The sequence below is a fragment of the Brassica oleracea genome, chromosome C9 (assembly GCF_000695525.1).
Source record: "Brassica oleracea var. oleracea cultivar TO1000 chromosome C9, BOL, whole genome shotgun sequence".
Classification (NCBI taxonomy): domain Eukaryota; kingdom Viridiplantae; phylum Streptophyta; class Magnoliopsida; order Brassicales; family Brassicaceae; genus Brassica; species Brassica oleracea.
This window is the reverse complement of record NC_027756.1, coordinates 46473084-46497255: the sequence shown is the minus strand read 5'-3', so window position 1 is coordinate 46497255 and position 24172 is coordinate 46473084. Positions and strand designations below refer to the sequence as shown.

Here is a 24172-nt window from a genome sequence, read left to right as displayed (position 1 = left end):
GTCCAGGATTTTTTTCTGAGATTCTGGTCAAACGTCGTAAATCCTGGACGACTTACATTTCAGTCGTCTCGTGGACGACTGAATTATAAGTCGTCTGTATATAATTAAATCTTGAAGTTTTTTTTTTCAATTGTAAAACTAACCTATGACGACTAAGCTGTAAGTCGTCTACTTTTAAAAAAATATTATTATTTTAATTTTCACTAGACGACTGAAATGTAAGTCGTCCAGAAAAGTCAAACTTCTGAAATTATCCAGTCAAATGCAAAACTAACCTATGACGACTGAAATGTAAGTCGTCTAGCTTTTTGGAGTTTTTTTTTTAGCCAAACAATAGTAGACGACTTATTTTTCAGTCGTCCGAAATAACAGATTTCAAAGTCAATTGCAAAAATAACCTCTGTGTTGACCAGACGACGTATAATTTAGTCGTCTGGACAACTTAGATTGAAGTCGTCTGCGTCTTCTCCGCTAGTTTTTAAGTCTTCTACGTTAGTTTTTGAATAACTTGTATTTATAAGAGTGATAAGTAACTTCAAGATGTGTAAAACTCATATTTACAAAATATGTTCTCTCCCTTAGTTTTACTAAATTTGCCTAAGTTTTTCAACGCAAACTTATAATAAAATATGATATGCTTTGACTAGTTACTATTGTTTGTTTCCATCTCTTAAGTATTATTGTTATAGACAATAATGATGACTATTGTTATGAGTTGGAAGAAGGGTTAAAATGCTTCTTAAAATGTTGTATCAATATAAAGCTACCAACATTCTTGTTTATTAAGATGAGAAAAAGGCCATTGGAGTTTATTATTGCATATGAGAGATCCAAAGATAAGAAAAAGGCTACTGAAGTCTATTATTTCATTGATTTGTAAATGTGTAAACACATTGTTAGCACATTTAATACATCTTGGAAAACATTATTACTGATTTTACAAAAAATTCACAACTAAAAGAGTAGACATGCAATTCACAAAACAGACCACAAACAAAACTATTATAGATCATTCCTCTACAAAGAAAAGCTTGGATTTCACTTGAGTAGACAAGACCAGACGACTTTTAAGAAGTCCAGACGACTTCCAGGAAGTTCAGACGACTTTGTCAGAAGACTTTTAGGAAGTTCAGACGACTTCCAGACGACTTTACAGGAAGTCCAGACGACTTTACAGGAAGTCCAGACGACTTTACAGGAAGTCCAGACGACTTTACAGGAAGTCCAGACGACTTTACAGGAAGTCCAGACGACTTTACAGGAAGTCCAGACGACTTTACAGGAAGTCCAGACGACTTTACAGGAAGTCCAGACGACTTTACAGGAAGTCCAGACGACTTTACAGGAAGTCCAGACGACTTTACAGGAAGTCCAGACGACTTTACAGGAAGTCCAGACGACTTTACAGGAAGTCCAGACGACTTTACAGGAAGTCCAGACGACTTTACAGGAAGTCCAGACGACTTTACAGGAAGTCCAGACGACTTTACAGGAAGTCCAGACGACTTTACAGGAAGTCCAGACGACTTTACAGGAAGTCCAGACGACTTTACAGGAAGTCCAGACGACTTTACAGGAAGTCCAGACGACTTTACAGGAAGTCCAGACGACTTTACAGGAAGTCCAGACGACTTTGTCAGAAGACTTCCAAGAAGTCCAGACGACTTCAAATTATTTTTAAAATAAACCGGTACCAGACGACTTACACTTCAGTCGTCCAGACGACTTCCAACATCTCAGACGACTCAGACGATTTACTAGGGCTATATTCGTAAAAATGGCTTCTGTTTTTTTGTTTGGTCACAAGGGGCTGAACTGTAATTCACTAGACTTTTAAGTTAGTTTTGCATTTGATTCAAGTTTGGGTATAGGTTTGAGGTTAAAATCAAGTTGTGGGTTAGTTTTGGCAAAAATTCCTTTTTAAGAACCCTAAATTAAGAACCTCCCATTGGAGCTTTAAAAATAAGTGTTTCTTAATTACAAACTCTTAGCCATCATTAATTACTAAAAAAACATTAAGAGACCCATTTGGGTTGTTATGGTTGATCATGCTCTTAGATTACGTTCATATCCGATTCTATCTTTTTCTATTCCGCAACACTTACGATTCTAGGATTTTTCTTCTGGCCGGTTTTTCTTAGGTTATTTCACCGTTTACGTTTCAAACAGGCACTTCAATTTTGTTTCTATATATGTATAACAATAATTTAAGAAATAACAAAAGGGAGAGAGTATCTACGTACACGCAAAAATGGAACATGTCATACTTGTATACGACGTGTCAACATGGTGGGCGTCATGGCAAACGACTTGGAACACATGGCTCAACCATTCTTTAGGTGCTTCGGCTCGAAGTACCTAATTTTCTACCACTACTTATTAAACCTTTTCTTCATTTCCTTCCATTTCCCTTGCTGAACAAAAGCAGAACATCGATTTCTTAGTATTTTAACAGTTCTTGAAATAGTTGATTTCTGCCTAGATTTTACTTGACCAGGAGAAGACATTTATCCTATTTTCGCTTACATAGGGGTCGTAAAATGATCAATACGCGTTGAGTTAACAGTTTAATTTATAATTAAGATTTTTAAATATGACCTAATTTTGCAGAAAAATCTATTAATTTCTATTGTATATTAATAAAATATTGGGAATTTAGCTATTTGTCTCTTGCAATCATGAAGTCTTAAGGTTTTATAGTTTCTTTTTAACTTAGGAAGTTAAACATGCAGCCTTATGTTTGTAGTTGGTGTTAGACTTAAAGACGATCTGACTTTCTATATAAACTAAGCATTGAATCGGTTGAGTTACCAACTTCGGTAGCAAAATTGTAGACACAAATGTATTCACTCGGGTAAATCGGTCATTGTGTTAATTATGACTTCGTTGTAAATATAAATCTCGTTGTCTACTTACTACAAATCTGTCATGGGCTTCTTAAAATGCATGAGAAAGAACTAGTAGTACTAATTCTACTAATGTGATGAGTAACGGGGGAAGAAATGAATACTCTGTAACATTAAAGAGCCTATGATGTAATCATGTAAGTGTGGGGATGGGTGTCACTCTTACATCGTTGAAAGTGCGACACTTGTTTTCCTATTCCCCTACTTCTTGGAACTGATAAGCTAACATGCAAACGGGAATTCGGAAATACTTCTATATTTAAATTTTTTAAAAATTGTTAAGATTTGGAAACTCACATGGATTGGGTTTTTTTTTTTTCATCTGGACTTTTATTAAAAGAACCCGGTCCAACTGGATCGAGCCCTACATACATAAGCAAAAGCCCAAAGACCGGGCCAACTATACAAAAACTCTTTGGGCCTACAGCCCACAAGAAGAAACCCGTAGAGGAAAGCAAGCCAGCATGACCACCACGTGTCCGGATGCCCAGCACCCAATGAACACGCGTCAAGACGACGCTGAGCCCACTTCCGCCGGCGAAAACGAAGCGGTAGGATGACCTCCACCGTCGGCGGAGCATTAACAGAGAAGAACCGTCACGCTAGGCAGTCTTCGTTTATTCCTAGACGCTTTGCAGATCCACGGCTCGGAGAAGAATCAATCGTCTTCAATCGATCAATCCATTATCTACTTTCCGAGATGCAACACGGTCATCTTTAATGATAGGAAAAAGCGCGAAGATGAAACTACCTCCGACGAGGAAGTAAAGTCAAAGGATCAGACAGAGGAATTGAAAGAGAGTTAATTGGAAGAAGAAGCCACAAGAGCCGCAGACTGAAACAGAACCGGAAAAAGAACAATTGAAAGAGAGTCAATTGGAAGAAGAAGCCACAAGAGCCGTAGACAGAAACAGAACCAGAAAAAAACCCAGTGAAAAACCGCCGTCAACACCGACGAGGTGTGATGCGGAGGCAAAAGCCGGACGTCCATCACCGGAGATGAGTGCAAAGACGCCGGAGGCAAAGCCGGCAGACCACCAAAGGAAAAGTGTGACTCCGGAAACAGAAACCGGTCGGATAAACCCGAATCCGGTTGAAAGGCGCCGAACCGGCGATAACTAAAAAGCTTCATCACATCTCTTCTCCGTGAAAAATTGAAGTAAGAGAACGGAGAAGAGAGAGAAGCTTTTGTTCCACTTTCACTTTTATTCGGTTATCACATGGATTGGTTTGAATTCATGAAAAACCGGCGATAACTAAAAAGCTTCATCACATCTCTTCTCCGTGAAAAATTGAAGTAAGAGAACGGAGAAGAGAGAGAAGCTTTTGTTCCACTTTCACTTTTATTCGGTTATCACATGGATTGGTTTGAATTCATGATATTTCTCGAATATCCTGCATGGAAAATAAGAAGATATCGTAACATATAATAGTTTGACAAAAGACATGTAGCTTATAAACTAGTGGAAAAATCGCATTTTAAACCTTCAGAGTGTCATATTCTCGCATTTTAAACACTGAACTTTTTTTATTAGTACTTCAAACTTTGAAAGTGATATTTTTATCATAACAAACCTCCAATGAGGTTTATTTGTTTACCAAGTCAATGAGGTACTGTTCATTTTGTGATGACGTCTCAGTTTTTTTTTTTAAATAAAAATAAAATACATAGAAAATTCTAAAAAATTCGAAAAATTTGAAAAATTGATTTTTTTTGAAAAATTCAGAAAATATAAAGATAGCATTTCAAAATTAAAAATAAAATAAAATAGTTTTAAAAAATTAATCCAATTATAAACCAATAAATATATATAATAACTTGAATGATGATACTAGATTCAGTTTTTTTTTGTTTTTGATTTTTTTTTTAATTTTTGATTTATTAATACTTAACTTATTAAATTTTTGTGAAACTAGAAAACATCTCATAGACCAATTAAAATGTTTTTGACCTTAACTAAAATACTGTAAGTTAATTTGAAATATAATTAAGAGATAGAGAGGTAAGTCTTTAGATTTGTATATGTTAGGTTTTGGTATTAGTGGAGCTTCTTAGATAAGTAACATATATTTTAGTTTCTTTAAAGTTTGATTAGTTATTTATTTAATTTCAAAGTTATTTACTATTTTTAAGAACTTCACCTATAAGTTAATTTCTTTTTAAACAAACTTAAAATTACTAAAATAAATATCATTTTAATAAATAATACCAATAATAGGATTAATTTTGAAAATTTAACAAGTTAAATATTAATAAATTAATTTTTTTAAAAAAATCAAAAACTAAAAATCGAGAATCTAGAATCACCATTCAAGTTATTATATTATATATACTTATTGGTTTATAATTGGATTAACTTTTAAAAATATTTATTTTATTTTTAATTTTGAAATTTTATTTTTATATTTTTTTGAAATTTTAAATTTTTTTTGAATTTTTTCGATTTTTTTCGAATTTTTTCGATTTTTCTATGTATTTTATTTTTTATTTAAAAGAAAGAAAAAAAAACCGACACGTCATCACAAAATGAACAGTACATGTCATCAAGTTGACTTGGAAAGTTGATTTGGAGGTTTGTTATGATAAAAATGTCACTTTCAAAGTTTAAAGTGCTAGTAAAAAACGTTCAGTGTTTACAGTGCGAGAATGTGACACTGTCAGAGTTTAAAATGCGACTTTCCCTAAAACTAGCCGGTACACTATACTAAATTGTGATTTGTGAATGTACTCTTCTTTAATCGTATAAACAAAATCAATTTTAACGTGGAAAATCGAAACTAAATTAAGCATTTTAAGAAGTTGATAAAATACGTAATCTGGATTGTTAGGTAGTTGAATAAAAACTATTATTTAGGATTTTGAAAGAACCATCAAAACTGCTACAATCATTTCTCGATTAGTGAATAAATACTATAAGATCTTGTGTGAAATTCGAGATCAGTTCAATCTAATTAAAAATGAGAAAAGAATGTTAGTAACGACTAAATGTCTTTTTTTCTTCTTGATCCGCTTAGTTGCAGAATCAAGCCATAGCATGTGAATCTTTCGATATCCTAGTGAATTTAGAGGTCTATATATGTGTATTGTTTGGGCTCCAAATGAGTTCATTGCTTTGCTTAGTGTTTGTTTGTTTGTTTTGGTCCCAGTGATTGTTTTTGGCCCAACGTTTGGTACTTCTGAAAGTCCATTGTCCTTGTAATCAGGGGAGGTGGTCATTATATTACTTGATTACACTACCATTTATTTGAAGTTAAAATAGAAAATTCATAATTGGTATTATATTTCAGTCTAGTTGAAGTTATATGTAAAAAGTACATATATTCTACAAAATACTTATTTACATGCACATTAAAATAATTTAGTATTGTTGAAGTTCAACGTAAGAAAAATATTACAGAGTCTGATGACGTAGTTGGAAGGTTCCTACTCATTACATAGTGCTTTGGAGCATTATTATTGGATGGTTCTTAAGGTGGAGTTCTTAACGAAATATAAGAATCCGTCTCTTAACTTTTAACTAAAAAAGTTAAGAACCAGTTCTTAAATAAGATATTTAAAAATCAATTCTTATATTCCGTTAAGAACTTCACCTAAGAGAACCCTTTAATAATCATGCTCTAAGTATGAAAGACAGACACCATAATAACTTATTTTGTTCATGTTGACCCTGGGATGAATATTTATATTGCCTTATTTTAATCTTATCTAATCCAACAACCTTTCACTTTGTAATTTATATGGGATTATTTGTGAAATAACTAAAATTAAAATTAAAATTAGTTTTCTAGAAAGAGAAAAGAAGAAAGAGAATGTGATTTTGGTTAGTTTGTTAGTTTCAATTTTTTGTTGAGTTATTGGGTGCAACTTCTCAATCTATATCCAATATATGCTATTTTCTATATTTTAAACATCATATAAATATATATAATATATATCCATTCTTGTTTTCAGCAGCTTAATTAAGTATTTAAGCTTATATATATATATATATATATATACTAGGTGTTTTGTCTGCACATGCGGACATAATTTTTTTAGAGATATTTGTTAATAAATGTACTATTAAATTTTTTTGATAATCTTGGTGTGATTTCAAAGGCTTTCTAGGCCCAATGACTAATCACCAAGAGGCCTATAGAAATTCGGATTTTCTTGCCGGTTAAAGCGTCTATAGGGGGTCATTTTAACTGCTACATGGATCATTAACCCAAAATATTATATCAACTTTTTTTTCTTGAAGAAAGGCTTTCTATCAAATGCATGAAGAAAAGGAAAACAGGCTCGGGCCTTAGTGTTTGATGCATAGCCACAGGCGGCCCACATAATTGATACCAAAAGAAATTTTTAAAGAACCCAGCCCAATTCAAAATGATCCACGTAATAGATGTGATCGAGGCAGTTTAGCGATCAAGCGAAATAGGTGATTACGGAAACGATCGCCGGAGACGATGGGGGTGTGAGAGAAGATGTTGAGAGTTAATGTAGCCAGAACTGAATCATCTGCGATGTTGTTGCTGGATTCTGTGAACGGAGGCTGGAACACCGATTCCTGACGAGAAGATCAAGTGTCGCCAAGAGGGAGTGTGGAGGACGAAAGCAACCCCGGTGGATTCGAGAGTTCCTTTCTGTCCAGAGTAGATAGATCGAGCATTTCCAGGCGATAAGCAAAAGTTTCTTATGAGGTTTAGGAAGACGCAGCGAAGTGAGGTAAGAGACGATGCTTGGCCAATCTCGTGGAGAAGTGACAGAGCATCTCGTTGTTACTGATGACCAGATCTCCCAACTATAAGGACAGTCAAATAACAGGTGATCGCGGGACTCAGATGCTGCGTTACACAACAGACATGTTGGGTCGACGTTCAGTCCCCAACTAAGTAGACGATCTCTTGTGGGACAACGGTTCAGAACAAATAACCAAGATAGAAAGTTGTGCTTTGGGATCCCTCTTTTACACCAGATGGTCTGATATCAAGGTACTGTGGCAGCATGTCTTTTTAGTAAGCTATAGATCGAACCTGTTTTGAATTTGTCCCATTGGGTGCCGTTAACAGTCCATTCATATAAGTCTTCCTCATCTGATAAGTGGATCGTTGAGAGATACATCTGGAGCTGTAGTTGATTCTCAGTTCGTGGTGATTGAATAACCCCAGTTTCCATTGGCACTTATATATGTTGCATTCGTCGTGAGATCGAGGGCGAGAGGTACTCCTCAAGCTTGCCAAAAGGGAACCAGTTATCAGTCCAAAATCGAGTTGTTTCACCATTCCCCACCTTGACTTTGATCCAGGGGTATGCTATCTCTCTAATGCGCAAAAGTTTGTTAGCAAACCAAGAGAATTTCTGGTTAGTTTTCCTTGTCCAAAAATTACTTAAAGAGTCATTCAAAACTTCCTTTTTGTACCAGGCAACCCATAAAGACCCTGAATTGCAGAAGAGGATCCAGATGAGCTTCAACACACAAGCTTTATTCCACGCAACCAGATCCCTACAATTCAAACCTCCTTCTGATTTACTCAGCGTAATTGTCTCCCAAGAAACTCGAGCTGAGTAGTGCCCTTCTGCTGATCCTTTCCACAAATATGCTCCACATATTGAGTTGATTTTCTTTATCACAGATTTTGGGATTACGAATGTTGCGCACCAGAAGTTCGTGATCCCCGCTATTACCGTGTTAACCAGCAGCAACCGTCCTGCAAAGGATAGTGTCTGCGCACTCCAGGTATTGACCTTTCTCTTCACTTGTTGTAGCAATGGTTCGCAATTAAGGATAGATAGCTTTTTTGTACAAAGGGGAACTCCTAGATACCTGATAGGCAACGTACCATGAGTTATACCAGTCTGATTTGTGATGGAACTGACCTCTTGTTCATTCAATCCACAAATGTAGAATGCTGTCTTTTGTATACTCACTGCTAGGCCCGACATAGTTTTGAATTCCTCCAGAATTTCTAGAACAGCATTTACCGCATTGGCAGAACCATCCGTGAATATGAGTAGATCATCTGCGAAGCATAGGTGAGTTAGCTTTGTAGAGGCACATTTATCATGGTAGTTGAATCTTCCTTCCATCGCTCCTTCGTTGAGAAGAGTTGAGAGACAGTTCATGGCTATTACAAACAGGTAGGGACTTAGAGGATCGCCTTGGCGAAGCCTCCTTTTCCCCTTGAAATAGCCATGAACTCTTCCATTATAACCGACAGTGAAGGTTGGAGTTGTGATGCAGCTCTCTATCCATCTGATAAAGCGGTTTGGTACACCTATTCCTGCAAGACAATTTAGAATGAAGCTCCAGCTTATTGTATCGAAGGCTTTAGCGATGTCCACTTTGAGCACTATCTTCTTAGGTCCTGAGACTTTGTGATATCCATTCACTAGCTCCGTTGCCAGAATTGTGTTCTCTACAAGTAATCTCCCTTGCACAAACTTCGTTTGGTTTGGAAGAATGAAGCCAGGTAGCATTGGCTTGAGCTTAGAGACCAAAATCTTGGATACCGCCTTGTACAGTGTGTTACAACAAGAGATAGGTCTGTAATCTGAGACTGCTGAAGCACCAGGGAGTTTAGGGACCATTGTGAGGATCGTGGCATTAACTGCAGAGGGCATGAAAGCTGTTCCAAAGGACTGAAGGATGGAGCTGATCACCTCATCACCTAAAATTTCCCACGTGGCCTTGAAGAAACCTGAGGTCAGGCCATCTGGACCTGGCGATTTGTGGGGGTTGAGTTTGAGTATAGCTCTAGTGATTGATGTTGCTTCTGGTAGGGAAGAAAGTAAGAGGCAGTCAGCTTCGGAGCATCGGTAAGAAAGCAGGTCCTGGAACCAGTTGATGGATACATACGCATAAGGAAGAGTTTCAGGAGCAAGAATAGACTTGAAGTGATTTACAGCTAAGTTTGCCATAGCTTTCAGAGATGAGCGTTCCACACGGAAGCAAGAAGGAGTTGATCGAGTTATAGGCAGCTCTAACCACAACGACACAAAAGAAGTAGGATGTATTGAAATCTCCCTCCTTTAACCAGTTGATTTGAGACTTCTGCTTGAAATAAGCTTCTTCGATACTCCGGGGGAAAGTCCATTTATCATGTAAGTTTCTCTCCTCCAAAAATAGTTCCTCAGATGGTTGATGAAGCGCCCTTACCTGCACATCTTTTAACAAATTATTAGCAATAATAACCCTCTCTTGAATTTTTGAATAATTCTCACTGTTTATTTTTTGAAGTACACTCTTTAGGCTTTTCAGTTTTCAACTGAGTTCCGAGAGAGTCGATGAGGAGATTCCGGCAAGAATCCAGGCTTCACTCACAGCAGTAAGGAAGAGGGGGTGTTTGGTGAGATAATTGAAGAATTTGAACGGTTTGGTTCCAGCAATAGGGAGAGGGGTAGCAAGGTTCAGGAGGCAGGGGGTATGGTCAGAGAATTCAGGTGCCAAAAAGGAAGCAGAGCTATTAGGGTAAGACGAGATCCACTCAAAGTTTACTAGCGCACGATCCAACTTCTTTGCAATTGGAGAAGCCAGTTGTTTGTTGGACCAGGTGTTTAAGATTCCCTGAAACCGGAGGTCAAATAGTCCAAGCTGAAGAATTGTATCATTGAAATCAATCATGCCGTTGGAGATTGCCTGAACAGATAGGGAGGAATGTTCTGAAGGACTAGTTATTTGATTAAAATCTCCAGCAACGATCCAAGGCTTGGAATGGAGACTCAAGGTTTGCTGGATGGTGATGAGATCCGTCCAGAGTTCCACCCTTTCAGCCACCAGATTAGACGCATACACTGAAGTCATAGTGATGGTGTGTTGATTGGATTGAGACTTCAACAGTAAGAGATTGACGAGTCTGATGGATCATTGTTACAGTAACAGGGGCTCGCCATATGAAGATAATCTGACCATCAACATCAGAGAGATGGTTCGAAGTAAACCGCCAACGGGGACAGACCTTTGTCATGATTGAGTTGAGCATAAGTTCTTTAATATGAGACTCCAAAATAGCACCAAAAAGGGGATTGTTATAGGTAAGCCACTGAGCAAAAGGTTTGTGCTTGTCTGAATCATTTAGTCCTCGGACATTCCAAAAAAATAGTTGTGTACACATATTTAACAGGTTGGGGGAGGAGTACCACCAGGTGGCGGCTCCTGAGGGGTAGAAGAGGTGGTGCAAAAAGAGTCTAGCTTGGAGTTAGGAGGGGATGATTTTTTTGTGGGTTGGAAAATGAGCGGAGGTCTAGAAGGGCAAGTGAATTGGGGAGGGATAGTGATGATAGGGGCATTAAAAGCGGCTGCTTGTTTGGTGGTTATATAGGATCCAAAAGTGGGGGCATAGGTTGCAGAGAGTCCAAAAACAAAGTTGGCTTTGGTAGGGGAGGATGAAAAAGTGATGTTTTGTGAGGTTGGGGAGGCGGAGGGGAAGAGTGAGAAGGTTTTTGGGTATTAATAGGAGGGATGGGGGAGGAGATAGGGATGCTTTGAATAGGAATGAGAGGGTCAGAGATAAGACTTTCAACCTCCTGAGGGATCTCATCAGAAGTTTCAATAAGATCATTATCTGGACGGTCAGGAGTTGACCCAACTGGCGGAGAAGTGTGAATCAACTCTATCTCCATGTCTGTCACTGCCGGCGGCTCATTTCCAGGGTTGTATAATTCCATGGAATCCTCGAGGCACTCATCAGTATCAGGAGGATCAGGAACCACGACTTTAGCATTGCTTTCATCTGTGGTTTTAGGGTCAGTTGGAGCAGGAGGGGAGTATATGCAGTCCTTCGGGATGTGGCCAATGCGATGACAATGCGTAGGGAGGGACCCAAGGATATTCAATATCTATTGGGATGATTTCTCCACTTTGCCGAACTAATTCACCAGAAGAAGGCAAAGGTTTGGTGAGATCAGCTAGGACTTTGACATGCGCAATATTAAGATCAGTGAGATTCTTGGTGTAGTCATCAGTTTCAATAGGTTCCCCTACTAATCATGCAACCAAGCTTAAACCTTCCTTGGTGCGAAGATCAAATGGAACTCCAGAGAGGTGCGCCCAAAGAGGTATCGACTCAATCTCCGGTATGGTAGATGAGTGGATGACCCCCATTGGGAGACATAGAACATAGAAGTGCCTACATACCACAAGTGCTTTTCCAAAGCTTTAGCTCTTATGAAGTCCTTGGGTATTCGGACTAGGAAGGATCGTTTTAAAGGCTGCATGTGTATCTCAAGCTTTAAACATTTTCCCCAAATGAAGTTTAAAACGCTCTACATTGGTCCATAGTCAGGCATTTCCCAAGAAAAGTGCCTATGAGATATTGCTTGTGAAGTTCAGCTCCACGTTGGAATACTGCGTCTGGGACTGCTACTCTTGGTTTTCCATCCGGAGAGAGGGAAGTAGGCGCCAGTCTTTTAAGTGATTTGTCCATCGAAATTTTGGCTTTTTGGGCCAACTTTGTCCTTTAGTCGGTTGATTAGTCTTCTTGGAAATGGTCGGAGGCTGGATAGTGGGGTTTCTAGGTGGGTTTGTGTTTGAGTCTGAGGGGTTTGTGTTTGAATTTTGGGGGTTAAGAGTAGTATTTTGGCCGATAGATTTGGTTGTGGGAATGGGGAGAGGTGGGGTAGAAGAGGTAGATGCAGAGGAGGATTGGATTGTAACTGGAGGCTTTGAGGAGGCGGAGTTAGTTTGGAGGGGGGAAGAGTGTTTAGGCGGGAGCACACTGAAATCTGAAGGTGGAGTTACTGTTTGGGGAATAGTGTTTTCTTCAGATCTACTTTTTGAATTTGCAGAATCTGAGATAGTGGGTTGATTTGTAACAGAAATAATTTGTTTCAGGTCTAAAGGAGCTTGCAATTGTTGTCCCTGACCTGAGGTAGTGGAAATCATCTTCTTCCTTTCAGAAGAAGCAGTCTTCGAAGTAATGGTGGCAGGGGAAGTGGGGAGGGGAGGGAAATCAACGAGGGGAGCATAGTCAGGAGGGTCAAGGGGGTCGGGAGGACGGTGAGCTGGAGGTTCACCGAGGTTGCTGCCGGAATCACATCGCTTTTCAGGAAACCAAGGGTTCTCTTTCGACGAAGCCATTTTTGTTAATTCAATATTATATTAACTTGCTTCTGATACATATACATTTTAAGTGAGCTGGGATTAAACTCGAACGGATATATATATTGACCCAGCTGAGCTATCAATAAATGTTAGGACTTAGGACTTAGGACCACTATAATAAAACCACTCTGACTTCTATATTTATATATTAGACTGAATTTCATGGTTCCACCTAATGCACAAATTGTACTATAATGTATAACGATTTTTACATAGGTTAAATTCTAACACTGTGTTTGTTTTGGAATGTAAGGGTATTAGTTTAAATAAACATATATTTTGGCCGACGAAATTAAATACTGTTAAGTTGCACAAAACCAAAAGGGAATATAAGTTTTAGCAAAATGACAAAATTACAACGTTGAATTCAGTCGGTATGCTCATAATTCATCTGTTTAAATTGGTTCGGACATCGCATTCAGAGTGTGTAGTTTATAGGCATATACACAAAATGTTGGAATTGTGTGAGCCCATGTTCAACTCTATATTATCCAATTAGTACGATATTGTCCACTTTGGACCCAATTAGCTGGTCCGCATGGATTTACTTTTGGGCTCCTTCCCAAAAGGCCTCGTACTAATCAGAGTTGGACATATCTATATATTAGACGCTCTTTGTCTAATTCTCCAATGTGAGACTTATTTGATATCTCACATTCTCCCCCTCAAACTAAGGATCACACCCATCTTATGTCCTACAGCTGACTTCCTCTCTGCCACACACACCTCTCATTCCTAACTCGAAGGATACACATTCATCTCTCGAAAGGTATTGTAGTCTTCTTGCAGATTTCTCGTCAACCGCGCTCTGATACCAATTGTTGGAATTGTGTGAGCCCATGTCCAACTCTATATTATCCTATTAGTACGATATTGTCCACTTTGGGCCTAATTAGCTGGCCCGCATGGATTTAGGATGATTCAGAGATTGAAATCCATTTGTTCGAAGAGGATAACAGCTCAAAGACAGAGATGGATGGTAGCGCCTACCAAGTGTTTGAGAAAATGCTCAAGAGAAGAAAGAAAGTAACAAGGAAGAAGAAGAGATTGACAAGACTTGTTCTATATATTGAAGATCAGTTGACATATATTTTGAGCCACGAAGAGAGTAGTAACTCAGACATGTTGGGGATACATATCGAGAACACACTCAAGAGACAAAGAAATAGTTGGTTGGAGTGGAGCAAAGGGAACTGTCATTGGGTACACAGTTGGTAAAGGTTAGACAGAAAATGGAAGAACAAGAGAAAGAAGAAGAGAATAACAGAGATTTCAGAGGGCAAGAGTAAGAGAGTGACCTTGAAGCAGAAACACAAGGTCATAAGAAAGGTGAAGGAGCACCACAAAAGGAAGGAAAAGGATGCTAAGAAGCTCGGCCATTGCCGTAAACCAAGAGTAGAGAAAGACGCAAGTATCCCCAGTGACTGGCCTCTCAAAGAACATGAGCTCAAGGGCTTAGAGGCTCGACGTGCCCGTGCTCTCGAGGAGATTGAACAGAAGAAAGTCGCTCGCAAAGAAAGGGCAAAAAGGAGGAAGAGATGGATACAAGGTTCAGAGAACTATGGATCATATACAAGGTCAAAATGTTGTAAGGAGATTAAAATAGGGGTCTGGAGAAACATGACTAGAAATTGGCCTTGCCGTGTGATGAAAGACGCTGCTGAGAAAGGGAACAAGAGTATGAGTTTGAGACGATGATACACAACAATCAAGCATTAAACAGAAGACTGCTTCTGCTGAAAGTTGCAGAGAAAAAGAAAAGGAAAACAAGACTAGAGAACTATAAGAAGAAGGTAACAAGTATGAACGTGTGTATGTTGTTCTGGCATAGGACAGATGTGGATTTGCTGTTACTCCTAGTTGAAGATGTGAACAGGGAGGAAGAAAGTGATGACGAAGATCCCTTGAAAAGGGATGATGAGCTTAAGGAGATTGTTGATGAGTATTTTGGTAAAGAGTCTGAGCTTGGTGAAGGTGAAAAGTTTTTGAGTTATTACTTTCTGAAACCGATGTGTAAGGAGGAAGATGGAAAAACTAAAACTCAAGTGATAGATGAAGCTGAGATTGAGCTGTTTGAGAAAAATGAGGATTTGGTATTTGGTATGGACGGAAACTGCAAATCCACAAAAGGGATATCTATGGCTGTTGTTGACGCCAACGCCGTCATGAATGAACAGAGTGTAACCGACTTAGCCGAAAATTTTGTAACCGTCCCTGAAGTACTCTCGGAGATTCGCGATGCTCAACATCGTCTCAAATTCATCTCTTTCACTATCGAAACCATGGAACCATCTCCTGAATCTCTCAGTAGATTTATAAAATTTGCTAAAGCTATTGGTGATTTGCATACACTCTCTGATGTTGATCTTAAGTTGATTGCTTTGACACACACGTTTGAGGCTGAGGTTCACGGTATCAAAAATCTTAGAGATGTTCCTCCGCCTATTCAAATTGTTAGGGTAAAGAGACTACCTGAGAAGGAGTTACCTGGCTTGGGCTTCCATGTGGCTAACTTGGAAGAGCGGGAGGCACTTGGGAACGAGACGGAGGAGAAATCAAACACTACTGCCAAAATTCTTCTTCTTCAAGACACTAACATGAACATCATTCCTTCAGAAAACTGTTATGAGGCTAGTTCTGTTGCGTCTCATACTGTGGATGAGGAAGAAGAAGGTGGGAGGAGGCAGAAGAGGTACCCGCCTAAGAAAACAGAGGTGAAGCTTGAGGGTAATATGGTAGTGGAAGGATTATATACATCACAGGGTGAAAATGATGAAGAAGATGGTGGTAAATGGAGACATGCGGTTAGTAGCAGTACTCATAAATATCTCTTCAGGAGAAGAACCAAGTGGGAACATTACAATGCCTTGGCTGAGCAAGAAATTCAGAAAGATCAAAAGGCTGACAAAGCTGGTTACTTTACCCAGGACACCAATGATCAGATGTCTAATGACTCTAAAGGAAAGTGTAGCGAAAAGAACGATGAGGAGCTTTTGTCCATCTTAAAAGATATGAGGTTGGAGGAAGATTCATTAAAGGCTCTCCAAGAAGGAACTGAAGAGACAAATTTTAGCAATGGCGAGAATGATATTGAGGTCGAAGCTGAGGGGATTGATGTTGCTAATGTGGCTAATACAGTTCGAGGCTTTAGTTTTCGGTTTGGTGTAGCAACAAAGATAATCGAGGCTTGTGCAGACAATGAACAAAGCCAGTTGTTTGTTGGCAATATGGGTTTCAGTGGTGTCAGTATCTCAATGTTGAGGAAGAAGAAGATTTCCACTGGGCAGTGTGTCTGCTTGATCGATGACTATGGTAATCGAACAATGCGACCATGTCTCTCCAGTGGTGTCAAGATTCTGGCTGATGAATTAATCAAAGCAGACTTCACAGGCTTTAAGTGGTTAGTGTTAAGATATGCCGTTCTTAACTTGGAAGTAATTAAAGTAGCTATTGGATTTGCCAAGCAAGAAGGTCTTTCTGTTTCTTTGGATTTAGCTAGCTTTAAGATGGCTCCTTACATTGAAAAGGACTGGGAACTGAACAAATACAAGGTTGAGAAGAAACTTAAGTTCAAGATGTGTTCAAGCTTAAGGGAGAGAATGTTGAAAATAAGCTTGAAGAAAGCTTGTGGAGCAAGCTATTCAAAAGATATTCGGAATGTGAAAGAAATATGAAATATGTTTGTTTAGGAATTATCTAAATAAGTTAAACTACTGAGATTATAAAGTTGATATTTCTATATAAGGAGATGTCAAGGTGTGGCATAACTTATGGTTTAGAGATTGAGAGACCATCTTGTGAGAGCTTAAGTTTTTGAGATAGTTTTCTTAACCTAATAAGAATTCAGTTATTCTTAGTGATCTTGTGAATTTATACAAAATATTGAAACTATACAAAATAATTACGTTTAGTAAACTTAGGTGTGCATATGTCCGCAACTAAAGATGCCACGTGGGATAAACAACCAAATTTAGATGATGGAACTACAAAACCTGAATCGATTGAGAGACCCCAATCAAAGATATTAAACTGATGATTAGATTATTATTATAATCATGTCACTAAGTTGATCTGCCTCGTGCATATCCACTAGAACTTTAATTACTAGATCTTTGTAACAGAAGCAATGTGATGATATTATTTTTATAAGATTCCAAAGTAAGTTAATTTTCACAGATTTGTAAAGTATTATATTGGACAATGCTAATTTTTTTTATATAAATACAATCGTTATTACTATGAAAGGAAGATAAACTCAACCATATTAAAACATTTTCTACTTTTGACTCGCTGGTATCCGTAGTTCCAAACTAAACTAGACCAAACCAAATTCGTACAATCCAATATTAGTGACTTTTTTGTATTGTACAACTTGTGTTATTTGTCAAAGTTATACTTACACAAATCAATATATTTCGTAAATCCAATTCATATCAGTCGAATTTTCACAGGCGTACAAATACAATGCCAGAAGATGTATACACTACATGTAATGTATGGTTCTCAATATAAACTTATAATTTTAGAAAAGGAGAAAAAAGAAAGAGTGACAGATGAAAACATTGAAAGAGTGTCATAAAAGGGAAGAAAGGTTTAGTTAGTTGGGTAGGTCTCTCTATTGTATTTATAGTTCTCCCTTGCTTCGGTTTCATTTACTTCTCTTAACTTTATTTTAATCAATAGCATTGCTTTACTCTCACACATACATGTATAAAATGAATATTTTCTCTTTTCGTTACTTTTTTCTTCTAAGAAAGAAAATACAACAAGTAATATATATGTATTTCTCTGTATATAAATATCAAACCGATGCAGGGCAATGATGAATCTTGATTTGATCTTCTTCTCGAAAACCTCATTGCTTCCGCTTCTTCTCTTCCATTTCCATATTTACACTTCATAATATCTCTTCACCCACTTCTCTTCTTCCTCATTTATAACACACACACATTTATATATTTTGGACTCGCTATTGAATTTTTTTAGCATCTCTTTTCATAATATTGAAATGGTCCTCCTCTCATCTTAACCCTATAAAATTCTGTTCCCCTTTCAGTTTCAGATTTCTTTATTTTCTCGTTCATTGGACACTGAATGTGATACATACAAGAAACAAAACTTTAAAAGTTCCATCAATGGAGGTTTTTGTTCTTGTATTCAACAAGAGAAGTCTATTTCTAATCTTCCTTGTTTTTGTAAGTTTCTTTCTGACGCAAAAAGTTACTCATGTCTCTGCCGTTAACTACACCAAACAGCATAGACAAGTTAGTAGCTTGAGAGCTGAGAGGATCCAAAAGCACTTGAACAAGATCAACAAGCCTTCTGTCTTCACCATCCAGGTTATATATATGTGTGTGTGTACATGTTTCATATATGCATATTGATTTGTATAATGTATATGTGAAATATTTACCCTTTTTGTTGTTATAAAATAATATTTTACAGAGTCCAGATGGTGATATAATAGATTGTGTACCAAAAAGAAAGCAGCCAGCTTTGGATCATCCACTCTTAAAGCATCACAAGATTCAGGTAATTCTGACCACGCAACTTTTCTTTTTATTCAATTAATAAAGTATGGCGACATTTATTTATTTGTAACTTCGTATATAATGTTAAATACGGTAGCAAACATAGCTTAAACATACTATGCAGGAATTATAACAATTAGCAAAGTTACTGTAACATATTTATTACGAACATAAAAATACCAGTTAAAAGTTTATATGGAATAAATTTAACACTTTTCTGTTTTAGGTGAAATCAAATTAGAAAATTCATAAAAAACTGTAAAACACTTCAAATGATGCTTTTAAATTTAAATATGTTACAAATAAAGAAAACTTAAAATATAATGTTGATGAATTTGAAGTGACAAGTTATATTAGCATATTGCTTTTTGTAATAGTATATTTATAACTGGGTAAATATATATAATTACTTTTCATACTATTATACTACAAAATAAGTCGGTTGATGAGAACTTTTTTTTTTAATGAGAACTTAATTATGATAAATAATGCAGAAAGCACCGACGAGAATGCCGCAGATGATGGAAAAGGAGAGAAGCGTTGATGTTGAAGAAGCAGCCAACGTATTGGAAAGTGCATGGCAAATGTGGCACGTGAACGGCACGAGGTGCCCCAAGGGAACTGTTCCCATACGACGCAACACAATGAACGATGTGCTCAGAGCTAAGTCTTTGTTTGACTTTGGCAAAAAGCGACGTAGTATTGACCTTGATCGACGGACAGAAAAGCCTGATGCCCTTGGCACTAGTGGACACGAGGTACATTAGATCATAAACTCACTCCCTTGGATTCAACAATATTTTCGGTGAATGTTAGCTTAATAATAGTCAAACTGATTAAAAATCTTTTGCATGACAGTTATATATATTTAGCATTGTTGGTACCTAAATACACGATAGCAATGTTAATGTGAATCGTTTGAGTAGTCATTTAATTATGAACATAAATAACAGTTTCTAATGTCAGACACAGACTCATAATTAAAGTCTTTAAAATACATAAAACATAAGCATTCAATGGAGTTCAAAATCTCGTTTTAATAATTCTTGAATATACTACAAGAATATGTAAATGCACGGCTTTCCATTAGCATATATTGGGATTACAAATATGATTTGGAAAGTTAATCATGAATTATAATTTAAGACTTGTATAGTACTAAAGTTTAAGTTACTTGGTGGGTGAATGATAGCATGCGATCGCGTATACGGAAACATCGTCGGAGATATACGGAGCAAAAGCTACGATAAACGTGTGGGACCCGAAGATTGAAGAAGTGAATGAGTTTAGTCTCTCACAGATTTGGATTCTCTCGGGATCTTTCGTCGGTCCTGATCTCAATAGCATCGAAGCTGGCTGGCAGGTACTTGTCTTTGTCTATTTTACACTTTCATTATATCTTATTTATATTTTATTTTTAAAATAATTATTGAGTTTTCTAAAACATGATAACAATGCAATATGTCTAAAGCTTTGATTGTTATACTAGTCAGGTCAGTCCGGAGCTGTATGGTGACAACAGACCAAGATTATTCACTTATTGGACGGTACGTTGTTTTCTTATTTGTTGATTTTATGTATTGATGCAGAAAGAAATTGATTGCACTTTCGTATCAGTTTTAAATCAAGTTTCTAAAACCCCAATGTAGCTATAAACTGAATATCCCTGAGAAGTATATGTAGAAGATATACTTCAATTAATGTATTTCTTTTGAGGACATTCATGTGACAGTAGGAGTAGTTTCTAGGTGTAGTGCAGTGTCCACTTATGGTGTATAGATTGTATTTTCAGAATTACCATATATTGCTTTGAAGTCACACTTCCAATATTATATTTTATCTCTGTATATATGGTTCCTTTTTCTGCAATGGGATAAGTTGTCATCTAGAGATTCAGTGAAACTGTGCATGTAAATTATGATAGGGTAAACTGAAGGTAATTTATGCCAAACCCAAAAAAAGTACCGGTTAAAACTTAAAAGTAATTTTACTTTGAATGTGTTGTAAGTTAATGGTAGAACAGAGTCATGATGATAATGTTTGGTGTAGAGCATTTATTATTGCATTAATAGCTTATTATTAATTGGATATGATGCCAATCCGATTTCTGTACTACTCTCCAAATCATTAAATTTGGCTCGGCCCAAAAGCCAGAAAAGGGATGATACATGCTTGGCAACAACTTGGTTACACATATTTATTTCCCTTGAGCACGCATATCTTAAGCTAATGATAATATTGTATTTTGTTAGAGTGATTCATATCAAGCGACAGGATGTTACAATCTTCTATGTTCTGGATTTATCCAAACAAATAACAAGATTGCCATTGGAGCAGCCATTTCCCCCCTCTCCACTTTCAAGGGAAACCAATTTGATATCACCATTCTCATTTGGAAGGTTCATTTCTTTATCTCTTTCTATTTTTATTATCTTCTATATAGTAAACTTTAATAACAGGGACGTCATTTCTTGAATATTGTTACTTATTTTATTTTATATGACTATAAATGTGGTTACAAAAGGGATTGATGAGATTATGGATGCCAGTGATACATCTGATTTCACAGTTAGAATTTCAGTTTAGCATGCAAACTGATGGCAGTTGTGATTGCATGCAGGATCCAAAAAGGGGCAATTGGTGGATGGGTTTAGGCGACAACACACTTGTCGGGTATTGGCCAGCAGAGCTATTCACCCACTTAGCCGACCACGCAACCACCGTAGAATGGGGAGGTGAGGTTGTGAACACACGTTCTTCAGGCCGGCACACGACCACCCAAATGGGTTCTGGTCACTTTCCGGACGAAGGGTTTGGAAAAGCAAGTTACTTCCGAAATTTGGAGATTGTTGATTCAGACAACAGTCTCGTACCGGTGCATGATGTCAAGATATTAGCTGAGAACACCGAGTGTTACGACATTAAGAGTTCTTATAGTAACGAGTGGGGAACTTATTTTTACTATGGTGGTCCCGGGTTTAATCCTAGGTGTGCTTGAAAAACCAAGTGTACATAGTTTGAGTTGTAGAATTGGTTAAAAAGGGGGTCGAATGTGTAATTTGTTAAAGTATATGGGTGTTGAAAATTGCATATTGGTTTATTGTTTTTCATTTCTGGTTGTTGATTAAACCTAGTAATGGTTAGCTAAATGCTTAATAGTTCTTACACCAAGAGAGATTTGAGTTCAGACTTCAAAAATATACAGAACTCTTTTAGATTTGTTTTTAAAACTATTACATAGTGGACCACAAAAACCAAGAAGTTTATGATCTATTTGAAAAAAGAAAAGAGAATCATCTATTTGGATCAAATCATGTTATGAATCGACATCAATAATATTTTGATCATCACCTAATAGGAAAGCAAAAGAGGAAATATCAAGAAAATTCGTTATAAAGTTTGTGTGGGAGATTTCAATACACGTTGATGCTTGGAACTTGTGATTAGCTATCATTTTCTTAATATCAGCCACATGCATAGTGAAAGACCCCACGACGCGTTTCCACTTTCAACACCAATTAAAGATTTACTAGTACGTCTCATTGACTTGTTTTCATATCAATTCCAACAGTGTATATACGTTGTTTTTATGTAAGAGATTTCCAATTTGTTAACCTATTTACTCTCTACCTAGGTAAAGTTGTATCGGAATTTGATACTCTGGAATGTTACCAATCGCAAAACTTAATCAAACATGTCAGGACCAAATCTGTTTGATTATTTGCTGTCCAAAGGACATACATATGTTCAGATGATCCTACAATCACGTCACCACGCGTCTCCTAGCTTCGTTGATACTGATGACGATGACTCTGCTGAATCTGATTGACGATGAGGGAGATGATGATGCAGGTAAGGTGTTTGTAGACACCACAGAAGTGATACATGTTTGATTTTTAGTGAAATGTAAGTGAGATTGTTGTGATTCAGGGAACATTCTGGTGAACAAGAATAACAAAACAAAAGCGTTTGTTCAAGACTTTCTTGGAATCTGCTAAAGAGATGGTGAACAAGATGATCAAAGGAGGGTTTGTTCCTGATATACAAACTTTCAACACTCTTGTTGGAGCTATTACTAAATCAGGGGAAGTTGGTTTCTGCATTGAGATGTATTACACTACTTGCAAGATAGGTTTTTGTGTAGATATAGATACTTACAAGACACTTATACAGCGGAGGCAGAACCAAAACTCAATGGGGTCAAAATCATATATTTATAAAATTATTAGAGATTTTACAATAAACGTAGGGGTCCAACCCTTACAAATGAACCAATTATTCAATATATACTAAAGTTATATATGCTTATATTAAACTAAATTTAAAAATTGATAGGGGTCAACTGACCCCCCTACTTGTACATTGCCTCCACCACTTATACCTGCGGTTTCTAAGATTGATAAGATAGATGAGGCGTTTAGGTTGTTGAAAAACTGTGGAAGATGGACATAAGCCGTTTCCGAGTTTTTATGCTCCGAAAATCAAGGGGTGTGTGTGTCGGAATGGGAAGTTTGATGAAGCGTTTAGCTTCATCAGTGATATGAAGGTGAAGGCTCATCCACTTAACATGCCGGTTTACACGACGCTGATAACAATGTGTTGTTGTGGTGGGAGGTTTATGGATGCAGCTAGTTACTCAGTTGAGATGACAGAGATGGGTTTTGGTTCCTATATCACGGTTCTTTGATATGGTGACTGATGGGTCAAAGAATAACGGGAAGCATGATTTGGGTATGCAGATAGGGCATTTTGAAGTTCAGCTTAGAGGACTTTAAATAGTGGTAGGATAGAAAGGCTCTCATAATTGGGAACTCTGTAGAAACTTAGCTGTTTTCGATTGATAACTCAATTTTAGCACGTAGGTTCAAGTTGAGTGTTAGATTATACTTGCGTCTTAGGATTTGGTTTTTCCTAGGAAAGAGACGAGAAATATAATACGTTTTGCGCCACGACTGTAACGTTTGCATCAAGATACTTAACCAAGAGATATAAGTTGCACAACCAGAGGTTTAAGCCAATCTAACATACACAAACCAGTACCAAACAAAGCGATGGTAAGGTTCCAATGTGTGTTTGTGAGCAACATCAACAATTCTCTAGTGAGCCTTTAGCCAGGAAATAAAAGTACCATCAAACAAAATATATGAAAGAAAACAGAGATGAAACTACTCTGTGATAAGCAGAAGGTTTCGCCTTGGCGAGTAACAAGCACACGCATGAAGATGGCACCTTTCACAGACTCATATGTCAGCTTCAAGGAAATTTTGAGAAAGGGTTACCTATGGAGGAAGAGAAATTACAGTTTAGATTGTATTCTTCATAGCACTTGCATGAATTTACAATGGTGATAGATATTAAGTAATTTGTTACCTTCTCGCCTAGTTTGAAGAGTGGTCTCGGTGATGCCTTCCGGTGTGACTATTTGTCGGAGAAGGAACCCCCTGTAACGGCCTTGGCCCGATGAACCTTATCAAATGCTTTACCCCAAACCTTTTCGTTCAAAAACTCTTATTAAAACTCAAATTGTCTTACATAAAACCAAACTCAACAAAACTGAAATGTCGAAATAAAAACTTAAGAAGAAATGGTTGAAAGAAAGGAGTCATAAATGAAAGACTCGAGAAAACACTTGCAGCATACGGACATCTACTCC

At 37.3% G+C, this 24172-nt stretch overlaps 4 protein-coding genes across 4 annotated transcripts; 2 read left to right on the top strand and 2 right to left on the bottom strand.

Moving 5' to 3' along the window:
* Window positions 1-10150: 10150 nt before the first annotated feature.
* LOC106315177 lies at window positions 10151-10690 on the bottom strand. Its single transcript, XM_013752931.1, has one exon. It carries the CDS (start codon window positions 10688-10690, stop codon window positions 10151-10153), a length of 540 nt encoding a protein of 179 aa, XP_013608385.1.
* A 509-nt stretch (window positions 10691-11199) lies between these two features.
* Window positions 11200-12964, bottom strand: LOC106315176 (leucine-rich repeat extensin-like protein 5). The gene is made up of 3 exons (XM_013752930.1): window positions 12337-12964; window positions 11893-12014; window positions 11200-11724 (listed from the first exon to the last, which is right to left on the bottom strand). Exons 1-3 carry the CDS (start codon window positions 12962-12964, stop codon window positions 11200-11202), a joined length of 1275 nt encoding a protein of 424 aa, XP_013608384.1.
* Window positions 12965-13872: 908 nt separating this feature from the next.
* On the top strand, window positions 13873-16719 carry LOC106316952. The gene has a single exon (XM_013754817.1). It carries the CDS (start codon window positions 14683-14685, stop codon window positions 16660-16662), a length of 1980 nt encoding a protein of 659 aa, XP_013610271.1. The 5' UTR covers window positions 13873-14682; the 3' UTR covers window positions 16663-16719.
* A 948-nt stretch (window positions 16720-17667) lies between these two features.
* Window positions 17668-21641, top strand: LOC106312857. The gene is made up of 7 exons (XM_013750534.1): window positions 17668-18327; window positions 18434-18520; window positions 19014-19277; window positions 19712-19882; window positions 20013-20066; window positions 20772-20918; window positions 21140-21641. Exons 1-7 carry the CDS (start codon window positions 18124-18126, stop codon window positions 21515-21517), a joined length of 1305 nt encoding a protein of 434 aa, XP_013605988.1. The 5' UTR covers window positions 17668-18123; the 3' UTR covers window positions 21518-21641.
* The last annotated feature ends 2531 nt before the right edge of the window (window positions 21642-24172 follow it).

Coding starts and splice junctions, on each gene's coding strand:
- LOC106316952 (XM_013754817.1), top strand. CDS start 14,683: ATGATACACAACAATCAAGCATTAAACAGAAGACTGCTTCTGCTGAAA.
- LOC106312857 (XM_013750534.1), top strand. CDS start 18,124: ATGGAGGTTTTTGTTCTTGTATTCAACAAGAGAAGTCTATTTCTAATC. Junction 18,521..19,013: donor TAAAGCATCACAAGATTCAG/GTAATTCTGACC, acceptor TAAATAATGCAG/AAAGCACCGACGAGAATGCC. Junction 19,278..19,711: donor TTGGCACTAGTGGACACGAG/GTACATTAGATC, acceptor GGTGAATGATAG/CATGCGATCGCGTATACGGA.
- LOC106315176 (XM_013752930.1), bottom strand. CDS start 12,964: ATGGCTTCGTCGAAAGAGAACCCTTGGTTTCCTGAAAAGCGATGTGAT. Junction 12,015..12,336: donor TCAACCGACTAAAGGACAAA/GTTGGCCCAAAA, acceptor TGTGGTATGTAG/GCACTTCTATGTTCTATGTC. Junction 11,725..11,892: donor TGATCTTCGCACCAAGGAAG/GTTTAAGCTTGG, acceptor TCATCCCAATAG/ATATTGAATATCCTTGGGTC.
- LOC106315177 (XM_013752931.1), bottom strand. CDS start 10,690: ATGACTTCAGTGTATGCGTCTAATCTGGTGGCTGAAAGGGTGGAACTC.